This window comes from Helicoverpa armigera, chromosome 16 (genome assembly GCF_030705265.1).
Source record: "Helicoverpa armigera isolate CAAS_96S chromosome 16, ASM3070526v1, whole genome shotgun sequence".
NCBI lineage: Eukaryota > Metazoa > Arthropoda > Insecta > Lepidoptera > Noctuidae > Helicoverpa > Helicoverpa armigera.
This window is the reverse complement of record NC_087135.1, coordinates 8995141-9018834: the sequence shown is the minus strand read 5'-3', so window position 1 is coordinate 9018834 and position 23694 is coordinate 8995141. Positions and strand designations below refer to the sequence as shown.

General features: G+C 34.8%; 1 protein-coding gene and 1 long non-coding RNA gene across 4 annotated transcripts in view; both read right to left on the bottom strand.

Moving 5' to 3' along the window:
- LOC135117921 (uncharacterized) overlaps positions 1–23694 on the bottom strand; it is a 343287-nt gene that overhangs the window by 275092 nt on the left and 44501 nt on the right. The gene's annotated exons all lie outside the window — the stretch shown is intronic.
- The window catches only part of LOC110372185 (UDP-glucosyltransferase 2), a 53988-nt gene that overhangs the window by 25662 nt on the left and 4632 nt on the right, over positions 1–23694 (bottom strand). The window contains exons 1-2 of one of the 3 annotated variants that reach the window (XM_021328748.3): positions 7578–7635; positions 7131–7265 (exon numbers count right to left, since the gene is read on the bottom strand). In XM_021328748.3, the coding sequence (XP_021184423.3) occupies positions 7131–7133 (3 nt within the window). In that variant the 5' untranslated portion in view covers positions 7134–7265; positions 7578–7635. Of the gene's footprint in view, positions 1–7130; positions 7266–7356; positions 7376–7577; positions 7636–23694 lie in introns of those variants that run through there. The other 2 variants (XM_049844303.2, XM_021328749.3) reach the window with 2 other exon arrangements.

Below are 23694 nucleotides of genomic sequence, written 5' to 3'. Positions count from 1 at the left end.
AAACGTAACAGTAACTTCTCATACAAATTGTAGCAGCTACAATATTTTAAATATTATATGAAGGGTGAGATTTATAAAGATGCCTTTTTTAAATAATAAAAGGTGACCCTTTTTCTGTTGTATGGCTGGCTATATTTTAGTTCAATTGGTGTTTCAATGTAAATTATTCTAGCTTTGATTCTTTGTTTACATTCCTGAATAGAATTGAAGCCGGAAAAGTCATGTGAACTTTGCACGAGTATTATGCCTACCACATGGTTTTTTATGTCTGTTAGAGAAAACCACATTTAAATCCATTAAGTTATCCCACGTGCTGACTACTTCTCATATCTAGATAAAAAGTAGCTAACCTAAAAGTAAAATTACTCTTCCTCTATAAATGGACCATCTTACACTAAAAGATTTTCAAGCTATTCAACAAACTCTTTAGCTTTTTTAATTAAGATAATACGACTTATTTTGTAGGTACCTTTATTTAGGCCCAGAAATAAAAATACCCTAATGTTCTACACTGTATGTATAAGCTGAAACAATAAACTGATATCGGTAATTTCCTAAGCGCGTGCGCTCCATATAAAAGTTAAACATAACTTGTTCGTCCTTTTTCTAAAGTTCTTGACGTTAGAACATAATGTACTAGTTTTGAACTTACGTACTTTAACTCAAAGTGGGGTTAAGCGCAGTTTAAATTACTTTAGTTCTGAAGCCTGCACTTTTTACTAAGGATTGATGCACACTGACGACTATTTGCAGGCAAAGATTTATTATTAGTTCCTCCAATAGCATGCAGAATTTGACTGGATAACATAATTCAAAAAAATACAAACATCTATATCGACAACATCCGCCGTTTTGGGGAGTCGGTTAAAAATTACTTTTGATTTGATTTGAAAAGGTTTTTTTTTGCGAATGTATTTAACATGGGTTGATCAGTAGATATATTGGTACTGAGAAACTATTCAGATGTAAAGTTCTACAAAATTACGGCCATGCTTGTTCTTGTTCTACAGTGTGTGCTAAGCTTAAGTATTTCCTCCGATTTAGAATAGCAAAGTTCCTAGATGACCCGCATTTTTTCTATCATTTTATTTGCAAGTTAACTCTCGGTCAACTTAACTTGAACCGCATAACCAGCCAAGTTTGTAGTCGACAAGCGTTTTTGTCAAGAGCGTGCAACTGATCTGAATCGTAATTAATTTATGAAGAACTTGTTCTACTACGATTTAATTAGTAGAATTTTGCTTATTGCCTTTATGTTTTTTTTTAAATTAAGTATTTACTATTAAATTCTAAGGAGTGTGTTTCAAAGCACTAATCAGTAGTTGCAGTTGTAATTTGAAAAAAACCTTAACAGATGAAATATTTTTTCAAGACGCATAAAATAGAAACCAAAATGTGAAAACTAAAATGTGGTAATTTTTTTGATATATTTTTTTTTTTATGACATTCATTATTTTTATGACGTATTTATTTTAATTTATCTTTTAATTTTAATTACGTTAACAATGATTAAAAATATAAAATTAATTTTAAAAACTGTTTTTGTTTGTTTTGCAAAGCATTTCTACACTACCAAACCAACCTACCTAGACTCCCAGACTCTTTAGTCTCGATTCTAATTTAGTAAAATAGAAAGTGCTAATAATGCCTTCGTAGTCCAGTGCTTAGGTAAAATTGTGGCCAATTAGAACTCGTTTAATTGGTTCCTAGCCATGGTGAGTTAAAATTAACAATTACTTTCTATTGTCGATGATAGGGTATAGTAGGAAGACTTGGCTAATGAACTGATATTATACCTATACAGGGATGTCACACTCATATAGTGTTAGAAGAGTATATGTGCCCGGGCTGCGGAATTGTGAGAACGAATTACCGTAGTGCACAAAAGGCTCCAGAAGGAATGCAGTTGGGTTTTGGTCAGTGAAAGTCTGATATTCCCTTCCGCTACAGCCACAGAAGGAGGAACCGTTTGATAATTTCACATCTACCATAATAAGGATCCAAGAATTTGCACCGTAAAGAGCCTAAACCTTCTTCGATGTCGATCTCTATCTATAACACATTTTTCAACATTAAATTTCAAAGTCATCGGTTCGAGATCGTTGAAACAATTTGACACTGAAGGATTCATGAGGTATTGATGTAAATCAATCCCGAAATAATCGCAGCTCGTACGTATTCAGTTACCATGCTATATATTTATTTTGATCCCAGCAAACCCATAATAGGAGTCTCCACATGACATTACTATACTTCCGCAAGGAAGCCACTTCATGGCATGGTGTTAACCACGGGTAGCCCAGTGAAAGCTATTTAATTACACACAGCTGATTTGTGAGACGTGTCACTAACGGGGTAGTTACCAATTATAATAGAAGTGCCCTGTATTTATGAGAGCGAAGACTTATGACCATCTTACTTGGTCAGCTCTTCAATCAGCAGGGATCTATTTATTACAAGTAGTACAAAACATAAAACTTCTCTGTACGAGAGGAGCCCTGTGCCCTGTAGTGGGACAATAAAAAAGCTGATAATGATGAGTACAGCAATAAAACTCTCGAAAGTCTTAAAAATAATATTTCTCTAGCAACACAGAAATACAAACACTAGGTACTACACAGTAAAATCTGATCTGATTCAAACTATCATGCGTGTACACTTAAGTGCAAAAAAAAAGTCACCCATGGTCCCCTCGCATTTCATATCTGAGTCACAATGATAATCGCGCCAAAACTACCCATTGTCACGTACCTTCACTGTAACAGTAAGAAGACATCGACCGTGACCGCACTTAATAGTGAGAGTAAAAAAATATATGAGGCAGTGTGCGCGAAACACTTTCGCCACCTCCCCACGCCACAACTTAATCCAAACTTTATCACGCTGTAATTAAAGATTAAAATTCCTCGCTTCAAATCCACGCGGATATCCCACAACGATTATCCTAAATTACACCTTAAATATATAAGTGTTAGATCCATTTTCGTGGATCAGGATGTCCGTATTGTGTAACCGATCCAGTTGTCTGATCTCGACGATATTAAAAATTATGTTCATGTTATATCATGCAATGTTTGCGATGGTCATCGATTGGTGTTATCATTGGATTTCTTTATTTACCTCTATATCTTAATTCCTCTATTGGTAAGAAACATCGTAAATGGTGTAATAAACGTTGGAAATGGGAAATATACGTTTATGTTGCAGTCGTAATATAGAATTCAACTGTCTTTCAATTTGTTTTTTGTTTATTTAAAGCCTCTTCGTAAATAAACATACATTACATAGCAACTATTACATACTTTATGATTGATAGATGTATTGATTTCGCGTGTTGCGTTTAACTTTAACCCAGTACCCTGGTTTTTAAGAAATATTACATAATAAAGCTGCATACATAACAGTTGTCAATAAACCACATTTGCATAAATTATGTTCTACAAATCTGATTTTCGTTTTGCTTCTTGGTAAATTAAAAGCTTAATTTGTATTTTTTTCATTCCTAGGTTTTTGTAGAATTATACGATCAACAAAATTATTCCCTACTTACTTAAAAACACAGAAATCCCTAAGTAATTGGATCGTAAACTCTATAAGCTAGTCAGTAGAATAAAAAAGAAAATAGCAACAGAATTTGTGGCGAACACAATTAAAGCCTTGGAAAACCTCTCATCAACTAGCTTATTAGTAGTAAGTAGAAGTTAGTAAAAAGGTTTCCTAATGTACAGTAAACTGCACATTAGTGGTAACTGTCATGCAACTTAACTCAATAGTAATAAGTACGATTTTCCTATAAAACTATTACCACTGACCTGAAGTTGACTGTACTAAAACTAAACCAACAGTTTTGTCAGCGTACTAAGCAACCTACTTCCCGCATTTGGAAGAAAAGAATACCAAGTGGTATCTATAGTACCAAAAATACCAGTAGTAAAATCATTATAGTATTCATGGTCACTGGGTTGAGGGGGTCAGATAGGGCAGTCGCTTCTTGTAAAGCACTGGTACTCAGCTACATTCGGTTAGACTGGAAGCCGACCCCAACATAGTTGGGAAAAAGGCTCAGGGGATGAGGATTATGATGGTACCAAAAATCATAGACGATAAAACATACTTTCGCAGTTTCAATATTAATATACCTAGATATTAGGCTAGGGTCAAATTAAGTAGACCTGTCTGGTCTAGATTTTAGTAGAACACATAACGACAATCTGTTGCTCATCGTTCGTTTCCAGGCTAATGTCAGACGCCTAAAAGTTTGAATCGGGTTTTTTACGACAAAACTTACTTAATTATTCTATTATACAACAAACTGGACTGGTAAACGTTATTGAAAGTTTACTTAAGTACAAGAGTAATATATCTATACATAATAATAAAAAAACTAACTTTTCCCAACTTTTTTAAAACGAAACTAATCACATAAATATTTTTCATTCTTGCAACCCTTCTGAATTGCATCTGACTGTGTTTGAAATTTTATGACTGTTTCGGATGGCACGTTAAACTGTAGGTCCAACTTGTCATTGTACATCCTTGGCAGTCGTTAAGTACGGATAGTCAGAAGCCAGTTAGTCTGACACCAGTCTAACTATTTGATACCTATTGGGTTACGTGGGTAACTGGGTTGAGGAGGTCAGATAAGCAGTCTTTTCCCAACTGTGTTGGGGTCGGCTTCCAGTCTTACCGGATGCGGCTGAGAATCAGTGTTTTACAAAGAGCGACTGCCTATCTGACCTCCACAACCCAGTTAAACCGGCAAGTCCTCTTGGAAAGTTATTATTATTATTACGTACTTAATACTTAAAATGTTATCAGAAAAAAGCAAGCTTAACTTAGGCTCCACAAATTCCAAGGCCTACTTTAAGAAGTATTCACGTAACCGTTCTACAAACTAAAAGTAAATATTTAACTTGTATGTAGTTCAGTAAACTTGGCTCGAAAGTAAAATATTTATGAAGAGTTAATAGGCATTAAACTGCTGTTGCCAAGTTTCACTAAGCTTCTTTATTATTAGTAGACTAGTTTCCACCCGCGGTTTCACCCATTAGTGGTTCGGGACTTAGATCAGAAAATAGCCAAAAACCTTCCTTAGTTAATGAGCTATCTAACACTAAATGAATGTATCAAATCGCTCCAGTAGTTCATGAGATCAGCGCGTTTAAGTAAACAAATAAACAATATCTTTAGCTTTCTATCAATACTTAGATAATACATACTTAAGCAGAAATGAGGATATCCTACAAGACATCAGCTAACATCTTCCGGGAACAAAAACAATATTAATACTACGTTATTTATAACAGGACACTAATTAAATCCATTTGCAATCACAGTCTGCCTCAATTTTTTATCCTTATGTCTTGGTCGCCATAGTTTGACGTGTAAAGGTGGTAAGCACCCATTGTGGTGATGATATATAGGATAATGAGCCATTTTACCGATATATGGCTTTATGACTAGGAAGCTTTGTTTGTTTGTGTCAACGTATGTTCATGACTAAGGCCGATGATAAGTTGCGTCGAATTTTTGACGGGTTTTTGTTGGGAAGAAAGTATTTATACTAATATTATAAAGAGGAAAACTTTTTTTGTTTGTTTGGTTGTAATGGATAAACTCAAAAACTACTGGAAAGATTTTAAATATTTTTTCAATATAAGAAAGCTATATTATCTGCAAGTAACATAGGCTATATTTTATCCCAGTGCGGGCAGAAGCTCTCACGGGACGTGGGTGAAACCGCGTGAAAACGGCTAGTTTTTGATAAAGATGGAATAAACGGAATAATTTCTAGATCGATTTTGTTTGTAATCCTTTGTTTTTTATAAATCTTCCCCTTTTTAATGTTTGTTTTCCAGTAACAGAGAATGGACTCTAAGTAATTATTTAAAGAAACTTGGTACAACTGAGCAAAAATATTAGTTTCATGAGAGTTTTCCTGTCCTTGTACAAAGATTTCCATAAAATCGGTCTTAAATAGTTGGCAACTAATTTAATTTGCTAATACGCGGAAAACCATATCAGTCATTATTATTCAATCGGACATATTTTTAATATTTCTATTCAAAACTTAGCTTAGTCAAGGTAAAATTTAAATAAACTTAATTTAGGAGAGGGAGGAAATATACTACTTAAGCTACTACTACTTAAGCCCTAAATGGCTTCAATCTGTAAGTCCTTACAAATGATTACTTAGATTCAATGAATGGAGGTTTATTAGTAATTTAAATCGTATTGAAGATATTTTCAATGCCTACTAATACAGAATAATAATTATAGTCAAGTAGAGTCAGTAATATTAGTTGTAGGTAATTTTGTCTAAACTATTTATCAATTTATTAACAGTAAAATTTGTATGACGCACGAAAACATCACGTCGAGTTTACGCGTATTTCACACCTCATACATACTTACTCCGTATATTTATATTTTTTTAATTATTTTGAAGTCAAAAACCACCAATAACGAGCAAAGATTTTCGACAACGTGTGTACAAACTAATGCGCAAGAGTCAAACTATCAAAAGGATAATTTCAGAAATGATAAGTTCTGTATCAATAGCAAATAACTACGTCATGTAACAAAAAAAAATCAGCATTGTATTAGTACCAACAGTTCAGTAACTTTAGGGAAATTGCCTATAAAACGATGCAAGTCAGCTACACTTCTTGTTTATTTATGTAGAGCAAGAAATCACAAAAATAATTATGGTAGAACTATTATTTTTTAGTCTAGGTACTTTTTTTTCAGATACATAAAAAAACAGTTGGACAAAATATACTAACTGCCTTTAATCTAAAAGTAAACGAGCCTATTTTTAATGTATGACTTAATTTAACTTCATAATTTACTTGTAGACTTTGGCCCACTTCAAAGTTGTCATGTAATCTTATCAACGTAAACTGATTCACAAATTAATTGTTGTTAATGAACTTAAAACAAGAATAAAACTTCTAAGACATTAAGTTTATTATGATACCACCAGAAATAAATCAATGTTCTACGCAATTTTTTTTTACTGCGAAAAATCGTAAAAAAAAAACGCGGGAAAATTTCCGCCATACTTGCAACAAATGTCAAAAGCACGCGCATACAGCCTAATCCATAAATTAAAACAAAAAGCAACTCACCATTTTTCCAGTCGATGTTCACAAAACTAAACTAAATTATTACACTTTATCACAAAAAATCACTGAATCAGCAGTCATTCACTTTGGTACACAACACTGTCTGAATCCGATGCACAAAATGTTGCCACTTCTCGCCTGCAAAAAAAAAGAATATAATAGTGGCTTAGTGAAAGTAAGTGTCGGGTCTGATGCTTTTTGCTCGGCTGTGAGATGTTTCGATACCAACCAATAGTTTTGGTGGGCTATTGGCAAATGATTAAGGTGACGGTCCATTGAACGCATTATGTAAATGTTTTGCAAGAGCCATGTTTCAGATTGTGGTTAGCAATGAGGTTTGCACCCGTTTAAGAAAGTAAAAAAAAATATAATTCTTATTTCAAAATAGAATATTAATTGGTAATGTATTTGGTAGTTTAAGCTGTGTAATACTGCATAATTAAAGCTTACGTTTAAATTATAGTCTCGATAAAGTATCGAACATTAGTTGTTGACTGCTGTCCTGCCAATGGCTAAATAATCATGACAGATCTGATAAGTCCGTAGCTGGCCCCACCATACTTTAAGGAAAGGGACAAACCCGTGAGGTGGACATAACAATGGGTACTTAAGCTCTTATTCATAAAATCATTAAAGAAAGAAATAAACCTAGACTTTTAAAGAGATCTTTTTTACGTTAAAAATAAAAAGACTCACCCTACTTTCAATTTTAGACGCTTTTAACAAGAAAGTCTCAGTTTATGACCGCTTTATTACTATTTTGTCAGCGTTTTTACAATTCACGCCTAGTTGAACGGCTCAGTATAAAAAGCGTATTTCGCAATATACCTAGGTACCGATGGTTTTTCTCGTTTCTAAATCCTGAAGAAATGTTAGAAACACGTATTGCCTAGACTGAAAAACTGTCGATTCGGTATAATTTGAAGTGGTCGTTTATTTTTTGCTGTTGGTATTTTTTTACTGAGTTGCTTAAACGTAACTTAGTACTTTAGTAACGCAGAGAGAATGACCAAGAATGTTGTACAGAACTGTTTGTTTTTTTTTTAATAATAATTTCTTAATTGTGTTGCGCAACATTACACAATAGATTAAGGTTACTAATCTTAATTTATCTTCAAGAAATTATATTTCTTTTTTTAAATAAATAATATGTAAACTCCTTGCTGTTTTCTAACCTTCATATAATGAGGTCACGACATCTGTCCCAAAGCTAGTTTTCCATAAAACTTAACCCGAGATTACTTGGAACTCGTTTTCTTTAAGGAAACTTGTTCAAATAAACGGATAACTTACGAAAGTATGTTTTATTACTTTAAAAAGTTTTGTAAGAGAAGGAAGCTGCGTCATCCTTGTTTTTGCTGTGTAATCCTTATGTCAGTCGTATATTTTATGATATTATTCAATTAATGTTACAGAGAATTCGATATGGAACCATTTATGTTCAGTTTTTGACTCACCATCGTTATTATCTAATATGCAGTTAAATTTAAACATTTCATAATAAAATTAAATATTCTTCGCACACAATAATTTAAAATTGGCTACTTAGTAATTTCATTGTAAAAAAATACTATTTATAATGAATATAGACAATACTATCAAGATTTTACTTTAAAGGTTGCATATTCTTTGAAACTTCATTATAAGAAAGCCTTATTCCATTCCTAATCTCATATTTCCTCTAAAAGTACATTTATACAGAAGACTATCTTTTTCTTCACACATAAACTAACACCTAATTCTTACATTTATTCACAACCTCGCATTTTGCAGTAATTTACATACCATATTTGCATTACACCTAAGTATAAAATTTCTCTATTCAATAACAATAACGTTAAGTATTTAAGACCAAAGCCTAGGTGTTGCATAAGCTTTAAAACTTGTTCTGCAATAAACTTAGATAATGTATTGTTTACTTTACTATAGCAAAAAGGTGTTAAACGCACCCACGTGATAAAGAAATAAAATCTATGAAAATATTCTATAATCAATTCTTTTATAAGCACATATTCGTGACCTGAGTAAAGTGTAACCACCTTTTTATAATTGAACTAGCTTCTGTCCACGGTTTTATTTGCATCCCGGAGGAACTACTCCGTGCTCAAACTGAAAAGTATCTAGCCTATTATCTGCTTTTATAAAAGGACTATTAGGTCTTAAAGTCTATAGACTTTTCAAATCGGACCTTATGTCTTTATTTCACTCGTCACTGGTAAACAAACCCACTTTTCACATTTAAAAGGGAATATAAGCTTTTGATAAAATAATATCACTCACAACATCCATAGTTATCCATCCACTTACGTACGACCATTCCCTATATTATATCTTCTATCTATCGTTTTACTTACCTACTAGGGATAGGAATTGACGTTACTTGTATATGGCTAATGTCAAAATTTTCTCTCTATTATGCAGATCTACATCATCCTCCATCATCCTTCGAGCCTTTTTCCCAACTATGCTGGGGTCGGCTTCCAGTCTAACCGGATGTAGCTAAGTACCAGTGCTTTACAAGGAGCGACTGGCATATCTGACCCCCTCAACCGAGTTACCTGGGCAACCCAAAAACCCCTTGATTAGACTGGTGTCAGACTGACTGGCTTTTATGCAGATCTACACATAAATAGAATATAACGCACGGCCGTTAAACATTGATAGGCATAGAACGATTCTACCGAACAAACCTATGTTCCTTAGTACTGTAGCACTTCGTACTACACAAATGGACGTTAGACATGTCGACCTGTCTCACAAAGGAGAACGTAGTGTTGAACTAATTCAGTCAAGCTTGTTCGAATCGCTTGTTTCCTGACAACAGGGTATAGGGAGATTGTAACCTTGTGTTTGTTAATCTAAGTACAAGACACACTATGTAAGTACAGCACTGGACATTGAGGGAAACATGCTTTCTAAGGCTGCAATGAAACCAAACGAACAAAGAGCTAAGAGTTAGAAGTAGCATTTTAACATTCTTCTGGTCAAATTCAATGAATCTTAGCAGTAATGTGGAGTCTAATATCAGAATAATACATAAGTATATACTACTTAGGCTGCGTTTTATCTATCTGGATGCGGGAAGTGGTTCCCTCGGAACGCGGATGAATCTGATGTGAAAAGCAGGTCTTCTTATCACCGTAAAAAAATAACTCCATATTTTTTAAGTTTGATTCCAGAAAAACTGTCTCATTTTTATATCTCCTCACGAATATTCTAATATGACAAGAAAATTAATGAAATTCACTTGTTACCCGACTACCGAAGAAGGTTTTTATCCATAAAGTTCCTTCCGTTACATCTGTGCACACGTTTTTTCTTCAAGGTGCATTAAAACGGTCAAGGAGTGAATTATAATTTTTAACTGGGATTATAAACATTCGATAAAGGCGAGCCGCTTCTGTATCTTGCCAAAAACTTGCAACTTAATTATTGGGGACAAGGTATCCTTTAAAATTAAATGGTTTTGGATTTATATAAGCATTTTGTAACTGTTTTTTTAATGTCCGAATTGCTGCCGGTTTGGTTATTGCTATGGCTTGTTCTGCGCTTTCGATTATTGGAAAAAGATGAAAGAAAAATATTTCAATTTATTATAGGTCAACATTCGGGTCAGAAAAACGAGCGATATGTCATTGAACTGGTCACAAGGGTACCTAAAGTTAACTTCTTCTATCTTGTTATAAAATAAACTTCTTCCACCTGTTTTATTCTCGATAAACAGGAAAACTACTACATAGAAAGATTTTAAGACGGTTTTCCAAAGGGTAGATTTATGATAATGATTAAGTTATCTATTCATGAAGAGCGAGCCTCTTTGTTAAATTAACACAAATCAAGTAAATTCAACAAAAACCTTAAAAGTTGCCAAAAGGTACTATAACTCTTACAACATGTCATCACTAAGAAAACACCATACATACATACTACGACATCTAAAAAAAAAACACGTTTTCGAACTATCCAAACAATACGTTTACATAAGTATGACTTAACTATGAGTTAACAAGTCGTAGTAAGTTACCTTGACATCGAGATGACCGCGTGTTCTGAACGCACGTTAATTTCTTGGACAAACACACTTTCTTACCTCACACTTGTTTGAATTCGCGATTTGAACATACGAGAAGCTAGTTTTTGGAAGCTATGAAAATATGAATTAACAAGTATTTTGGACTTGTACACTTTAATGGCCATTATTAAAAATATCTGATTTTAGAATCCAGGTTAACAGATAAGTACCGACAATAGATATTATAATATTTAAGGGACAATATAATGATGACAAAAATGACAGATTCCACAAAAAATCGAGTACTTTTCAATAATTTTCCTCATTTTCATTTAAAATAGACAAGCCTGTTTTCTCAAGGTTTTTAAGCAAAGTTGTCCTACACCAGAATACTCAGATTTCGAAACAACTCTACTGCCATTTTGGACGCGATATTCCTACTAACAAACAATGAAAGCTTCACTCAATTTAGGCATTAAGAAACTCTTAATTGGCCAATCCCAATATTGCAATATTGCTTACAACTATAGACCAAAATCCAGACACAGACATAATCAACGCGGAGACTAATTGGCAAACTCAAAAGGTAGGTATTTGTTACCTTTTATGTTGTAAGCGTTAAGCAAGGTTCATAAGGTGTTTATTTTTTCATATTTTAATTCCTCTTTTGAACATTGGTTGATCTGAATCCCTACTAATATTATAAATGCGAAAGTAACTCTGTCTGTCTGTCTGTTACGATTTCACGTCTAAACCACTGAACTGATTTCAATAAAATTTGGTACAGAGATAGAGTTGACATTGAGAAAGAACATAAGATAGTTTTTATCCCGGACTTTTGAAGAATTCTCTTAGAAACGCGATATAACCTAACTCTACGCGGACGAAGCCGCAGGAGGAAGCTAGTCTTGAATACATCTAAGACCAGTTAATCTACAACTACATCACTATATTCTAGGCAATATCGAACTTCATTGAGCATGTTCCCTTGAGAACACGAAGGTAGGACTTGAAATTGACGTTCATCCCGTGCAGCCTTCATAAAATTGTAATGGAAACTCAGAAGCACCCGATATAAGATTCATCGCTTTTATTTTATCGCTTAGATTTTGTGAGAAAACGGTATTATGTGACAACCATTTTGTGTGTCGTAGATTCTTTCATAACCGTTTTTTTTAATACAAGTGTATTGACCTTATAATATTCATTCGGCATGTAAAAATATGACATTGTAACAGCATAGAAGCTATTTTATATTTACACTGAGTTGCACCTTTTAAGTACATATAACGATAACGGAACCATTATTTTGAAGTTCTCAAATCGCCGATTTTGACCAATGAGCGGCCAGTACACGGCTGGTTTGGTTATCGTACTTATCGTAATTATTAAATGGTACAACTCACACATAATTTTGTATAAGTTACATTAAATATCTTACAGCGAGTTACACAAGAATTATCTTTCTCGTATATCAGAAGACAAGTGGTTACAATGAATATCCGAATATGGCATTGCAGTTTAAAGTTCACAACATACGTGATAGGGCGAATTGGATCGGCGAAAGGCCACTAGGCCATCTTGAATTTTTAAAATACTGGTAACTGAACCATAAAGTTTCACCCTTCCGTGACTCCCGAGGGATACTCCGGGGACTGAAAAGCGACTATCTATATCTACCTATTTATTGAACCATTTTTATGTTCATTTTGTGTTTTAAGTTGGTAGGTTGCCTTAGGCCTTTTTATTACGGGAACTTTATTTTATCGGGTATTTTACTGGCTATGTTGGGCACTGCTGGGCAATGGCCTCACTGACTTGCTTCCATAAATCCCCATCATTCTACCGAGTCCACTAGTCTACCATCGGATTTAATATCACCAATTTTATTCAAGGTGCTATCGATTTTATAACAGTTGCAACTACTCAAATTACTCTGTTATAGATTAACTATGTATTGAGAGCGCACTTTTCATCCAATTATGTTATTTGCAAGAAGTAGTTTATCTAGTTCACAACAAAATTGTTATGTAACTTACATAAGAGGTCAGTTAATTAACTTTGTATAATATTAAAAACATAATTATTACGGTTTACTGAGTGTTTACACAACATCTTAAAAGATTTAGAAACTCTTATGACACATTAGATATTTTTTCTGATTTTATAACGTAAGGTAAACGCGGGTGAACTCGTCATGCCCCAATAGTCGTCAATTAATCTTAAAACTTTTTTTATTATTTTCTACTGAACTTAACATGGGCCGGTTTATATATCAACATATTCTTGATAATATATTGCACAATTGAAATAACAATACGGGGTTTTAACAGTCACGGCGTCTAAGATATGTTATTTGAAACTTGTGTGCCCTAACAAAATCGTTTTTTCGTGAAGTTCAGCTGCCAAAAGTGAAACTCAGCACGTGTTTTTGTGTTTTGATTTACATAACTCCAGTGGGATCTGTGGTATGTTTCTTTGTTTAATTAGATAGTTAAGTATATTTGCTAGTGATGTAATATGCAATTTGGAATACTTTTAACATAGAAGATATTTTTTTTTAATGTGACATCTATTGGTACTTCAAAACTCCCATTTGACCCAAAACCCGTCAATTTTACAATTATTATGACGACTACTGGGACATGCTCAAAAGTTGCACCTAAACTCGTCATAATGAGGATATTTTGTGTTTTACAGTACAAAATGCGAATAAATAGCTTATACCGGGACTTTTACAAAATTGATAACTGTCTAGAACAAACATATTTAAGGTTTAGACTACATTTGTTCATAAAACTGCGTTTCTTTGTACGAGTATGCACTTTCTACGAGTGTTTTTTCAGGTATATATTAGCCGCTGTAGGCCTCCGCCATTCGATTGAGATCTACCGCTTTGGGTACAAGTAGGTCTAGCACTGGCCTTTGTTTCTACTACGCTTGGATTACAATTTGTGGCAAACAAAATTGACTGTTCTTACACTATGCTTTTTGTTCGAAATAACTGCATTTCGTCACGCGTATTGTACTGCGCCTTCCTAAGGTGCCTTAATAGCGCCTGTATAAAAATTGTCATTCAACTAGTTTTGACGCAAAAAATATTAAAATCAGTTTTAAAACTAAAATGACATAGCTTCAATCGGTTACTTCTTTGCTTGTCGTATTCGACATTGATGGGTAAAGAGTAATCTTAAGTAAGATTTTTTTTATTTAAAATTGTCTGCAGAGCAGATCATGACTGAAAGAAACTACAAGCAAGAGGGCCTTTTAAAAGTCATAAAATCTGTAAATCTATGGGCCACACAACATCAAATGCAGCAAGAAAATTTAAAACGCCCTTTTGAGACAACTTTAGTGAAATGGTGACACAAAACCGACGATTATCCCTGTATATATACAGGGTGTCCAGTAAATAGCACGACATACTGCAGGGGGTGATAGCTTGGGTCACTACCTATCAATACAACACAATACATGTTCAGCAAAATCTTACGGATTTACAGTTTTACAAAATTTTCCGAAATACCGATAAATCTCTATCTGAAACAGATTTTTAAGCATCTCGTAATGAAAAAATCCTTTTCTAGTACTTTTTTTTCATCAAATTATTGGTGAATGGTTACTTTACTCATTAATAAGTCTTTTCTATCAAAAACAAGAATTTCTTCAAGAAATACAATTTTTTGTTTAAATTTGCACAGAACTATTTTCTTATCACTTAAGTTTAACCTACCGTGGTGAAAAAAAAATGTATGGGGCAGTTTTGTACAACAAATTTAAAAAATTGCTTGTTTAATGGTGATTTTGGAAATTATAATTATAAAAATATAGGAAACTATAGGAACTATGGCACCTGGAAAAAAAGTCGTGGTGGCCTGGTGGGCCAAGAATCAACCTCCCAAGTATGAGGGAGCGGGTTCGATTCCAGGTCAGGCAAGTACCAATGCAACTTATCTAAGTTTGTATGTACTTTCTTAGTATATCCTGCAATGACAACCAATGACTGTGTTTCGGATGGCACGTTAAACTGTAGGTCCCGGCTATCATTGAACATCCTTGGCAGTCGTTACGGGTAGTCAAAAGCCAGTAAGTCTCACACCAGTCTAACCAAGGGGTATTGGGTTGCCTGGTTAACTGGGTTGAGGAGGTCAGATAGGCAGTCGCTTCTTGTAAAGTTCTCAGCTGAATTCGGTAGGACTGGAAGTCGACCCCAACATAGTTGGGAAAAAAGGCTCGGAGGATGATGATGATGAGGAACTATAGCACCTGCTGATGACTATGTATAAAATGGCAGGTGAGGACTCGCCACCTCACTTACTGGGCCCCCGGGAATCAGTTGCTAAATCGCAACAACAGGGCAACAGGTACATGAGCGGCTGAAGGGTGAGGATACCTCGGCGAACTTTAAACGCAGATCACGCGCTCCCTGTGGGTCCAGCATCACCGACCCACTCGCCACTTACCATGAGGCACCTACCCTCCAAGCAGGGCTGTTAACCCTGCTCTAGCGAATCCACTCTGGTCGGCCAATGAAGGCAAGCCAAGAGGCGGGAGACCTTCACTCCGGCAGGCCGGAGATGGGGGACAGTATACTCTCCCCGGAGCACTCGGATATATAGCCCCGCGGGGTCGCTTCTCCCCGTCATCCGCCTCAGATGCCCTGTGGGGCTTATTAGATATTATTATTATTGATACTTTTTTTACAGTAGGTAGACAGTTTGAACTGTCTATAGAGATTTTTGCAAATGGTACTTACTTAGCATGCGCTAAGCAGTTCAGAAGTTTTGCTGAATGACAACCTTACCTACATATCTATGAATGTTAGTAATTATTTCTCGGAAAGCTATATAAATGAATGTGGCTTTTATTTTTTGTGAATACTAATTATTTTATTTTACAATTTAAATATTTTTAAAAGTAATTATTTTACTCGTGCTACATACGCACATGACTGCATGGTTATTATGATGAAATATAACATATATTTTATAGACTGGTTTTGTTATTCCAAGCGTTTGATAGATAGGAATATAAAGTAAAATGCAACCATGTATCTGTTTTATTGAAAATCTGCTCTTCTAACAGATTATGACCTGCTATTCTAAATAGGAATTTGGTTTTTTATCTATCTATCTACCTAATGTTTCAAAAGCACAAGTATGCTTAACAAATTCAATCACAAAAAAATGTACATAACTTGAACCTTATGTTCAAGAGCAGAGAGTTTACATTAGCATTAAAAGTTGACGAGTACTGGGAATATTTGACGAGTGTCCGTACAAATCAGACGACTATTGGTACAAATCGCCCTTTTTTTACTTTTGCCTTAATAAGTATATAAACCCATCAAAATGATTAAAAAAACATTAGTTACTTAGAATAATGAATAAATACTCTGTCACGTCATGCAAAAATTTTCGTTTTCTATTGAATATTTAACACACAGTAGCGCTTCAAAGTCAGTGATTTCCGAAATCCGACGACTATTGGTACGTTTACCTTACATAACATCATCCTCCGAGCCTTTTTCACAACTGTGTTGGAGTCAGCTTTCAGTCTAACCGGATTCACCTGAGTACCAGTGCTTTACAAGAAGCGACTGCCTATCTGACCTCCTCAACCCAGTTACCCGGACAACCCAATACCCCTTGGTTAGACTGGTGTCAGATTTACTCTTGTCGTACTCAGTCAAACACAATAAGGGTATCACTAGACACGATCTTTCCTCAAGGCGAAATCCTTCTTAACCCAATATGTTATCCACTTCCATTCCTCTGTGTCACTTGTCGTACTAACATTTACTCCTTTCTTTTTCATGTCATTTCTACAATATAATCTTTTCCTTCTCGTCTCAATCCATCCGGTTGTCTAGAAAAGATCGCTCTTGGCGATAGGACCGCCCATTATGTCACCTACTTTCTAGTTTAAGATCAAAAATGTAAAATTGGTGTACCTAATAAAGAATATCTATCTCTCAAATAATTTATCCATTTCAAGTCGCTATTATCAGACTTATAAATCCATTCTCACAAAAATAGCTGAGAAAACACAACTGCAATTTACACCGCTGCCGTGCAACGCGAAGTTGCAATTCAATCTTTAGAAATTCAATCTCGACCAGTATTAACAGTTAAAAGGAAGAGAAATATCAACCATTGTAAATCGCTGGCTACGAATATTTCCTTATTGAAGAAAACAGCTGATGCTGTATCGAAATGCTAACGGAAACGGAAATATAGAATATTACCGTCTATTGTACCTCTGTAGTGTATCGGTAAGTTTTGAAATCAATCTTGAATTGCGAACGTGGAGGTTTGTGTGAGATCCGCCATTTTTTTTTCAGTTGGTTCTCTTTACTTATTTCTGCTAGGGAATGAGTAATTTATTAAATACAGGTTATAGATTTGTTGTTCAGATGACGAAACAGCCTATTGATATAAACTTAATATGTACCTATATTTATCGACTTTAAACAAAGTCGTATTTGTTCGAACACGTAACTCAAGAACCGCTGCACTGATTTTCATGGTTTGTCTGTTTTAGAAAAGAGTACCTAATTGCCTTAATCCTTGCAACGTCAGTGCCGGGTAAAAGCGAGTTTTTATTTTCAGTTTTCACTAGTGGTATGGAATACCACTGTACACTGAAAACAGAAGTTTGAGACGTATTAAAAAAAACAATACATTTTGTTAAAAACACGTGTTAATTGTCCTACTAACTTTTTTTAGCTTTCTAGACATAAAAAAGCAAAAGAAAATCTCATAGCTTCGCTCACCCAATTGAAAACTAATTAGTATCTTTATTCGTCGAATAGAATCAGTTCAAAGGATTCTAAATTCTTTTATATGGAACAGGAATTTTCAAATTAGAGTTTGGTTCCATTGCGATGGGAAGTACGGTCTAGTTAATGTCGACTTTTTATGTTTCAATGATTTTAGTAATATTATGTGGTGTTACATTTCTTTTCATAATATGAAAATATATATTTTTTTGCTGAGCCCTTTGCTCAGCAGTGGGACAGTTCAGCCTTTAAAATTACTACCTACCTACATTGTATTTTTAACAAACTGTAAGTATGCCATAAGTTTAGAAGGTGTGGAGGTAGTGTGAAGAGTCAAAGACAATAAACACAATACCTTCAGTTCTCCGTTTAGTTTTCTTGTTCTATGACCCCAATTGTAATGACAATGTAACTGCACTTTGAAGGGTAACAGTTGTTAATGTTGACAAATTACTGAAACTCAGTTTTTCCATTTAATTTTATGATGGTTCACTCTCTGTTGAAGACTTCAGTAACAAACCCTAGAAGGAATATCGACGTAATCATTCCCTTCGCCTTTTCCCAACTATGTTGGAATGCTCTTACAGTCAAACCGAATGCTACTAAGTGTTCCTCAACCTAGTTACCCAAATAACGTGATTCCCCCTGATAAAGCTGGAGGTGAACCTTGATAAGGCTGTTCGTCAGACTTTCTGGCTACCTATTGGCCACTACTTAGGTATACCCACTTTATACTGTAATTATAACAAGTTTTACAATGTAAATCAAATCACTTTATAAATTCGAACTCTCATTTTCAATTTGCGAAAAGTTGTTTGTCATTTCATATGTCTCACCATCCGAATAGGCTCTCCCCAATAAATCAACATATCCTTATAAGATTAGACAGCAATTAGCAATCCTATTGTGTGGTAGTAGAGTTGATTTTAGCATACCGTACAAATTGGTCACTAAATATGGATCCCATAATGAGTAGCTTGAGGAAGTATCATTGTACCAGCTTAAATATTAGTCAGAACATTGTTGTGATCAGGAAAATCCTTTGATACGTAACAATTAAGGAAGCTATATTTCTTTGAACAAACTATTAGTCTAATATTGCATTGTTATAGGGCTTATTTACATATACCGATGTGTATCGTAAAGTATGTAGCAGTTTTTGTAGCTAGGTTTGTGAGGATGAAATACCCAGGCTAAAAACGTTGTATTATTAAAACTGCAGTGGTACGAAAATGTGAAATATGATTCCTAATAATTTTAGAAGTCCACACACTGTTGGGAAGCTACTTCAAGCTACGCTAACCCCGGTTGATATCCGAGTACATGAAATAATTTCCACAGGACGTGGGTGTACCCACGGTAAAAAGCTAGTGATTAATATTTTTTATCCTTGTACAGGAGAATATAATCTTCCACTTAATCGCTTCTCCCCACAAATTCCCAAAAATTATGGGACAAGGTTTGTAGACTTTGGAATTAATTTTATATTAGACTTTCCGTCGGCCCAGTCTCAAAGTTTTGTTTATTATTACATAGATAACGGTATATATTACAAGACTACAAAGTATCCCAAAGTTAAAAGGCTCGGGTAGCCGTTGTAATTGTTCAAGGTCTAGTAAAAGACGTAATGGGTACAGACTTAAGAACTTATAGACAGGCAACATTATAATGGCGAGCGTAAAATACTCCATGGTAAAATACAGTTCGAAGTGTTCATAGATCTGTAACTATTCTAGATTAAAATACTTTTTTTTATTTATTATCTGTAGTCGGTGCAGCATGTCTTCTCATTCCACATCTCAACCACTCTTTGCAGTCATATCGTCTTTCATACAATCCATCCTATCATTTCTTTGATATCCGTTCTACATTCATGCTCAAAACGTCCACAACATGATCCTCATTCCATATAAAAAAGTACTGTTTACAAGTAAGTAGGGCATTTTCATCAGCATTGATATTTAGTCTCAAAACATCTTAAGCGCAGTTTAAGTCTCAAATACAGAACATATTAGCCTTAATGTTTCGTCAAGGCTTTAGTTTCTCAAATGTGCTCCATATGTCTATTATTATTCTTTATTTATATAAGTTCTAGTCTAATAATAGTCGTAATACAGTCGTTTGAGTAGCTGTAGTTCACCGCTTTCTCTACTTTCGATCTGTAAAGTTTTTGTTATCTCGTCGATAGGAAATACGTGAGAATGGCCCACGATATAATGACACTGATGCGAAAATATTAGATCAGTTGCATACTAGTCTCCACTATTATTATCAGGGCCATATTTCCTATTTAAATCTTACTTTTTATGTTTTATTGTTTAATCCATACAATATGAAGGATATTTTCTTGTTTGTTTGTACTGTACCCTAAAAGTTTCAATACTACTGAAAAAATTAGAAAATTTATTTCACTGTTGGGAGGCTACACTATCTCCGGGTGACATAGGCTATATTTTATTTGGTTACTGGAAGAAGTTATCTAGGAACACGAGTGAAACCGCGGGAACCAGCCAGTCACTATAAGGATCAATCAACTAATTGTAACTAATAATTCTACGAACAATTAACTATTGAAGTACGTAAGCAGCAATAGCTGCACAGACAAAGTCACAAGCTAACTTATTGTTCGCAGTGAATGCACAAATTCCGTACAAAGCCACTCACAATAATGCATTCCGGTCAAACACCTTTAATGTGCAAACAGATTAACCATTGTATAACCTCTGAAACATTCTAATCTCACGGATTAAGCGAATGTCATGCGCAACTTAGAAACGCCATACATCTGTAGGATTATATGTAGCTAGCAGCCGACTGTGGTTTCACTTGCTTCCTGGAGGAACTACAGGGATAAAAAATTGCCTATGTGGTGTTCTGATACATGAGCCACAACTAAAACTAAGTCAAAAATTATTAAGAGATGCTTCTAGGTAAGCGTGTTTCATTTTCGACCACATCGTCACTTCTCAACAGGTGCAATAGTGTTCTCAAACGCGAGCCTAAAGACAATTAAAAAAATAAGCTATGTTACTCCCAAGTTTCATCTAAATCGATACAATATTTTTTGCGTAAAGGAGCAACAAACATACTTATTTACATACATATGTATATTCATCCTTGCCAACTTTCGCGTTTATAATACTCGTAACTTTAAGTAGGATGTGATATCTGAAAGTTTTATAACTTGATAGCCATAGTTCCTGGTTCTGCAACTTAGTGAGAAGCTCTTGCAATGTATATAAAACACAAAAGTACATCCCACGGAATCTAAGCTGATAGTTTTTATTTCCAGAAAATCTAAAAACACTTAGTAAAATAACAAGTTGTTTAAACTAACATATTAACTTTTTATTAGCGGATCGTCAATAAAATCAGCTTTATTTCTTATCTTCAATAGAATCAATGAAGAGTCTATTAATCATCAAAACATCTTAGCCCTATAATTATTTGAGAACTCCTAACCGGACACGCACTTTCGAGTTTCAAGAACAAGCACGCAACTCTTATGTAATACAAATGGTACACATACCGAGATATTATTAACAAATAATTACTTTATTCGCGTGTTACTGCTGTTTTTAATTATCCATTTATATTAGCTTCACTTGTAACTAACTATGTATGTACGAAAAACTTGGAATCTTAATTTGTTACTTTAGTTTTAGGTATGCAGTGATGTAACCGCCAAATTCCGTAATGAGTTTGTAAACAAACATTTTGTAAGATTACGACTTTGTGTATGTATGTAACTTAATTAATGCTTTCGGTAACACCAGTTGAACTCAGAAAGATTGAAAGGATTATGTCGGAAAGTTTTCAAAAGCGTATCGACTGATTTTGAGAAACCGACCCCAACATAGTTGGGAAATACACTCAGCGGCACGGAATTTGGCCCAAGCACATTTGGGCCTTATAACCATTATTTATATGAAAAATCAGAATTTTTATTTTAAAATTGTTTAATTTACTCATTTTCCAAAAGAAAATGACTAACAAAAAACAGAATTGTGAGGATTTTCATTAAGTTTCATTAAGTTAGAAAACAGAGTCCTTTACCGCAATAATCACCATAAACTTAAAATTCAAATTTTTTAACCAAAACAGAAACTTATCGAATTTTAATAATGGGTGTTTCTTCCTCTTGATCTAATGACTGCCTGCATACGATCTGGCATGCTCTGTATGATGTTTTTTACCTCCACCTGGGAGATCTCCTCCCAGGCACCTACCAGCGCGGTTTTCAGTTCACTGAGAGTCTGTGGTGGGTTACGACTTGCTTGGACCTGTCTTTTAAGCATGTTCCAGACATGTTCTACAGGATTCATGGATGGGTTTATTGCAGGCCAATCCAATTTTTTAATACCGACCTCGAACAAGTAATCGGTTACGCAAAGAGCTGTGTGAGGTCGAGCATTGTCCTGCATTATACGGAATTCCTCACTTCCTATCCTTCCCTGACAGGGTAAAACATGATTTTGAAGGATCTCTTCAATATTCGGCACTGTTGCCAGACGGCTTTCGACAACCAATAATTCAGTACGGGCTTCTAAACTTATGCCTCGCCAAACCAAGATGGACCCACCATGAAAACCAACTGTTTGCTTGGTAGTGGTGGGAAGAAACCATTCTCCGCGCTTTCTCCATTCACGTTCACGGCCGTCTGGAGCTTTTAAGACGACTCTGCATTCATCGGTCCTTAAAATTTTACTCCATTGGTCACGCGTCCAATTTGCATGTTCTTTTGCAAACCTAAGTCTGGCTTTGCGATGGTGCGAGAGAAGTTCCGGGCCTCGAGTTGGTCTCCGAGCACGCATATCCTGTTCCTCCATCCTTCTTCTTATTGTGCACTTACGGACGTTGACTTCTCTTGCTGTTTGCAAAGGCTGGCGTGTCTCTAACGCAGTGAGAAACCGATTTTTCATTATTGCAGGTACGATAAATCGGTCCTCGTGCGCCGACGACCACCTTACACCCCCACTTTCTGGTCTTCTTGTGTAAAGGCCAGTCTGGTCATACATTTTCTATGCATATCTTTAACTTGTACGCGGTGCACTTAAAGTTTCAACCATCTTCCGCTGCGTACGCCCTTGACGTCTTAGCAACACTACTTGAGCAACTTGAGCTGCAGTAAGGGTAATTTTCAGATCAAATTGTGAAAAAAAGAGAAACAAAAAACGATCATAATCATTTTTTTTTTTTTGGAACGTGCTTAGTACTTCGGCAATTTCTATCTGATTTTAAACTTAACTTTCTGCTTTGTGTGCTAACAACGGAATCTGTTTCTAGTGTTATAAAAGTTAATCAGACACACATTTTTCTGTATTTTAATTAACAATTACGAAAGGACTGACAATATGTCATATGAAATTAGAATTTACAACAGCTATCTGGGCTGATATCTACTTGTGTTTGTTTGGGCCAAATTCCGTGCCGCTGAGTGTAGGTTCGGAGGATGATGAGGATGATGGAAAATCAATCAAATCAGTGATAAGGTCCTAATACATACTTACATAGAAGCGAAAGTTTTACAAGAGGATTCCAATTCCACGGCTAACGTGAATGCATTGAGTTTTCAGCACTGTTTATGTTTATAGTAAGTACTCTCAATAAAGTTTATTACGATGAGAAATGAATAACGACTTAATAATAGGGGTTAAAGTATGAAATTGCCGATTTGTACTGAAAATCTAAATTGTAATTTTTTTTAATTTTTAACAAACTTATTTAATCAAAATAGTTGCCATTATTATCTATACATTGCGGCCATCTAATAA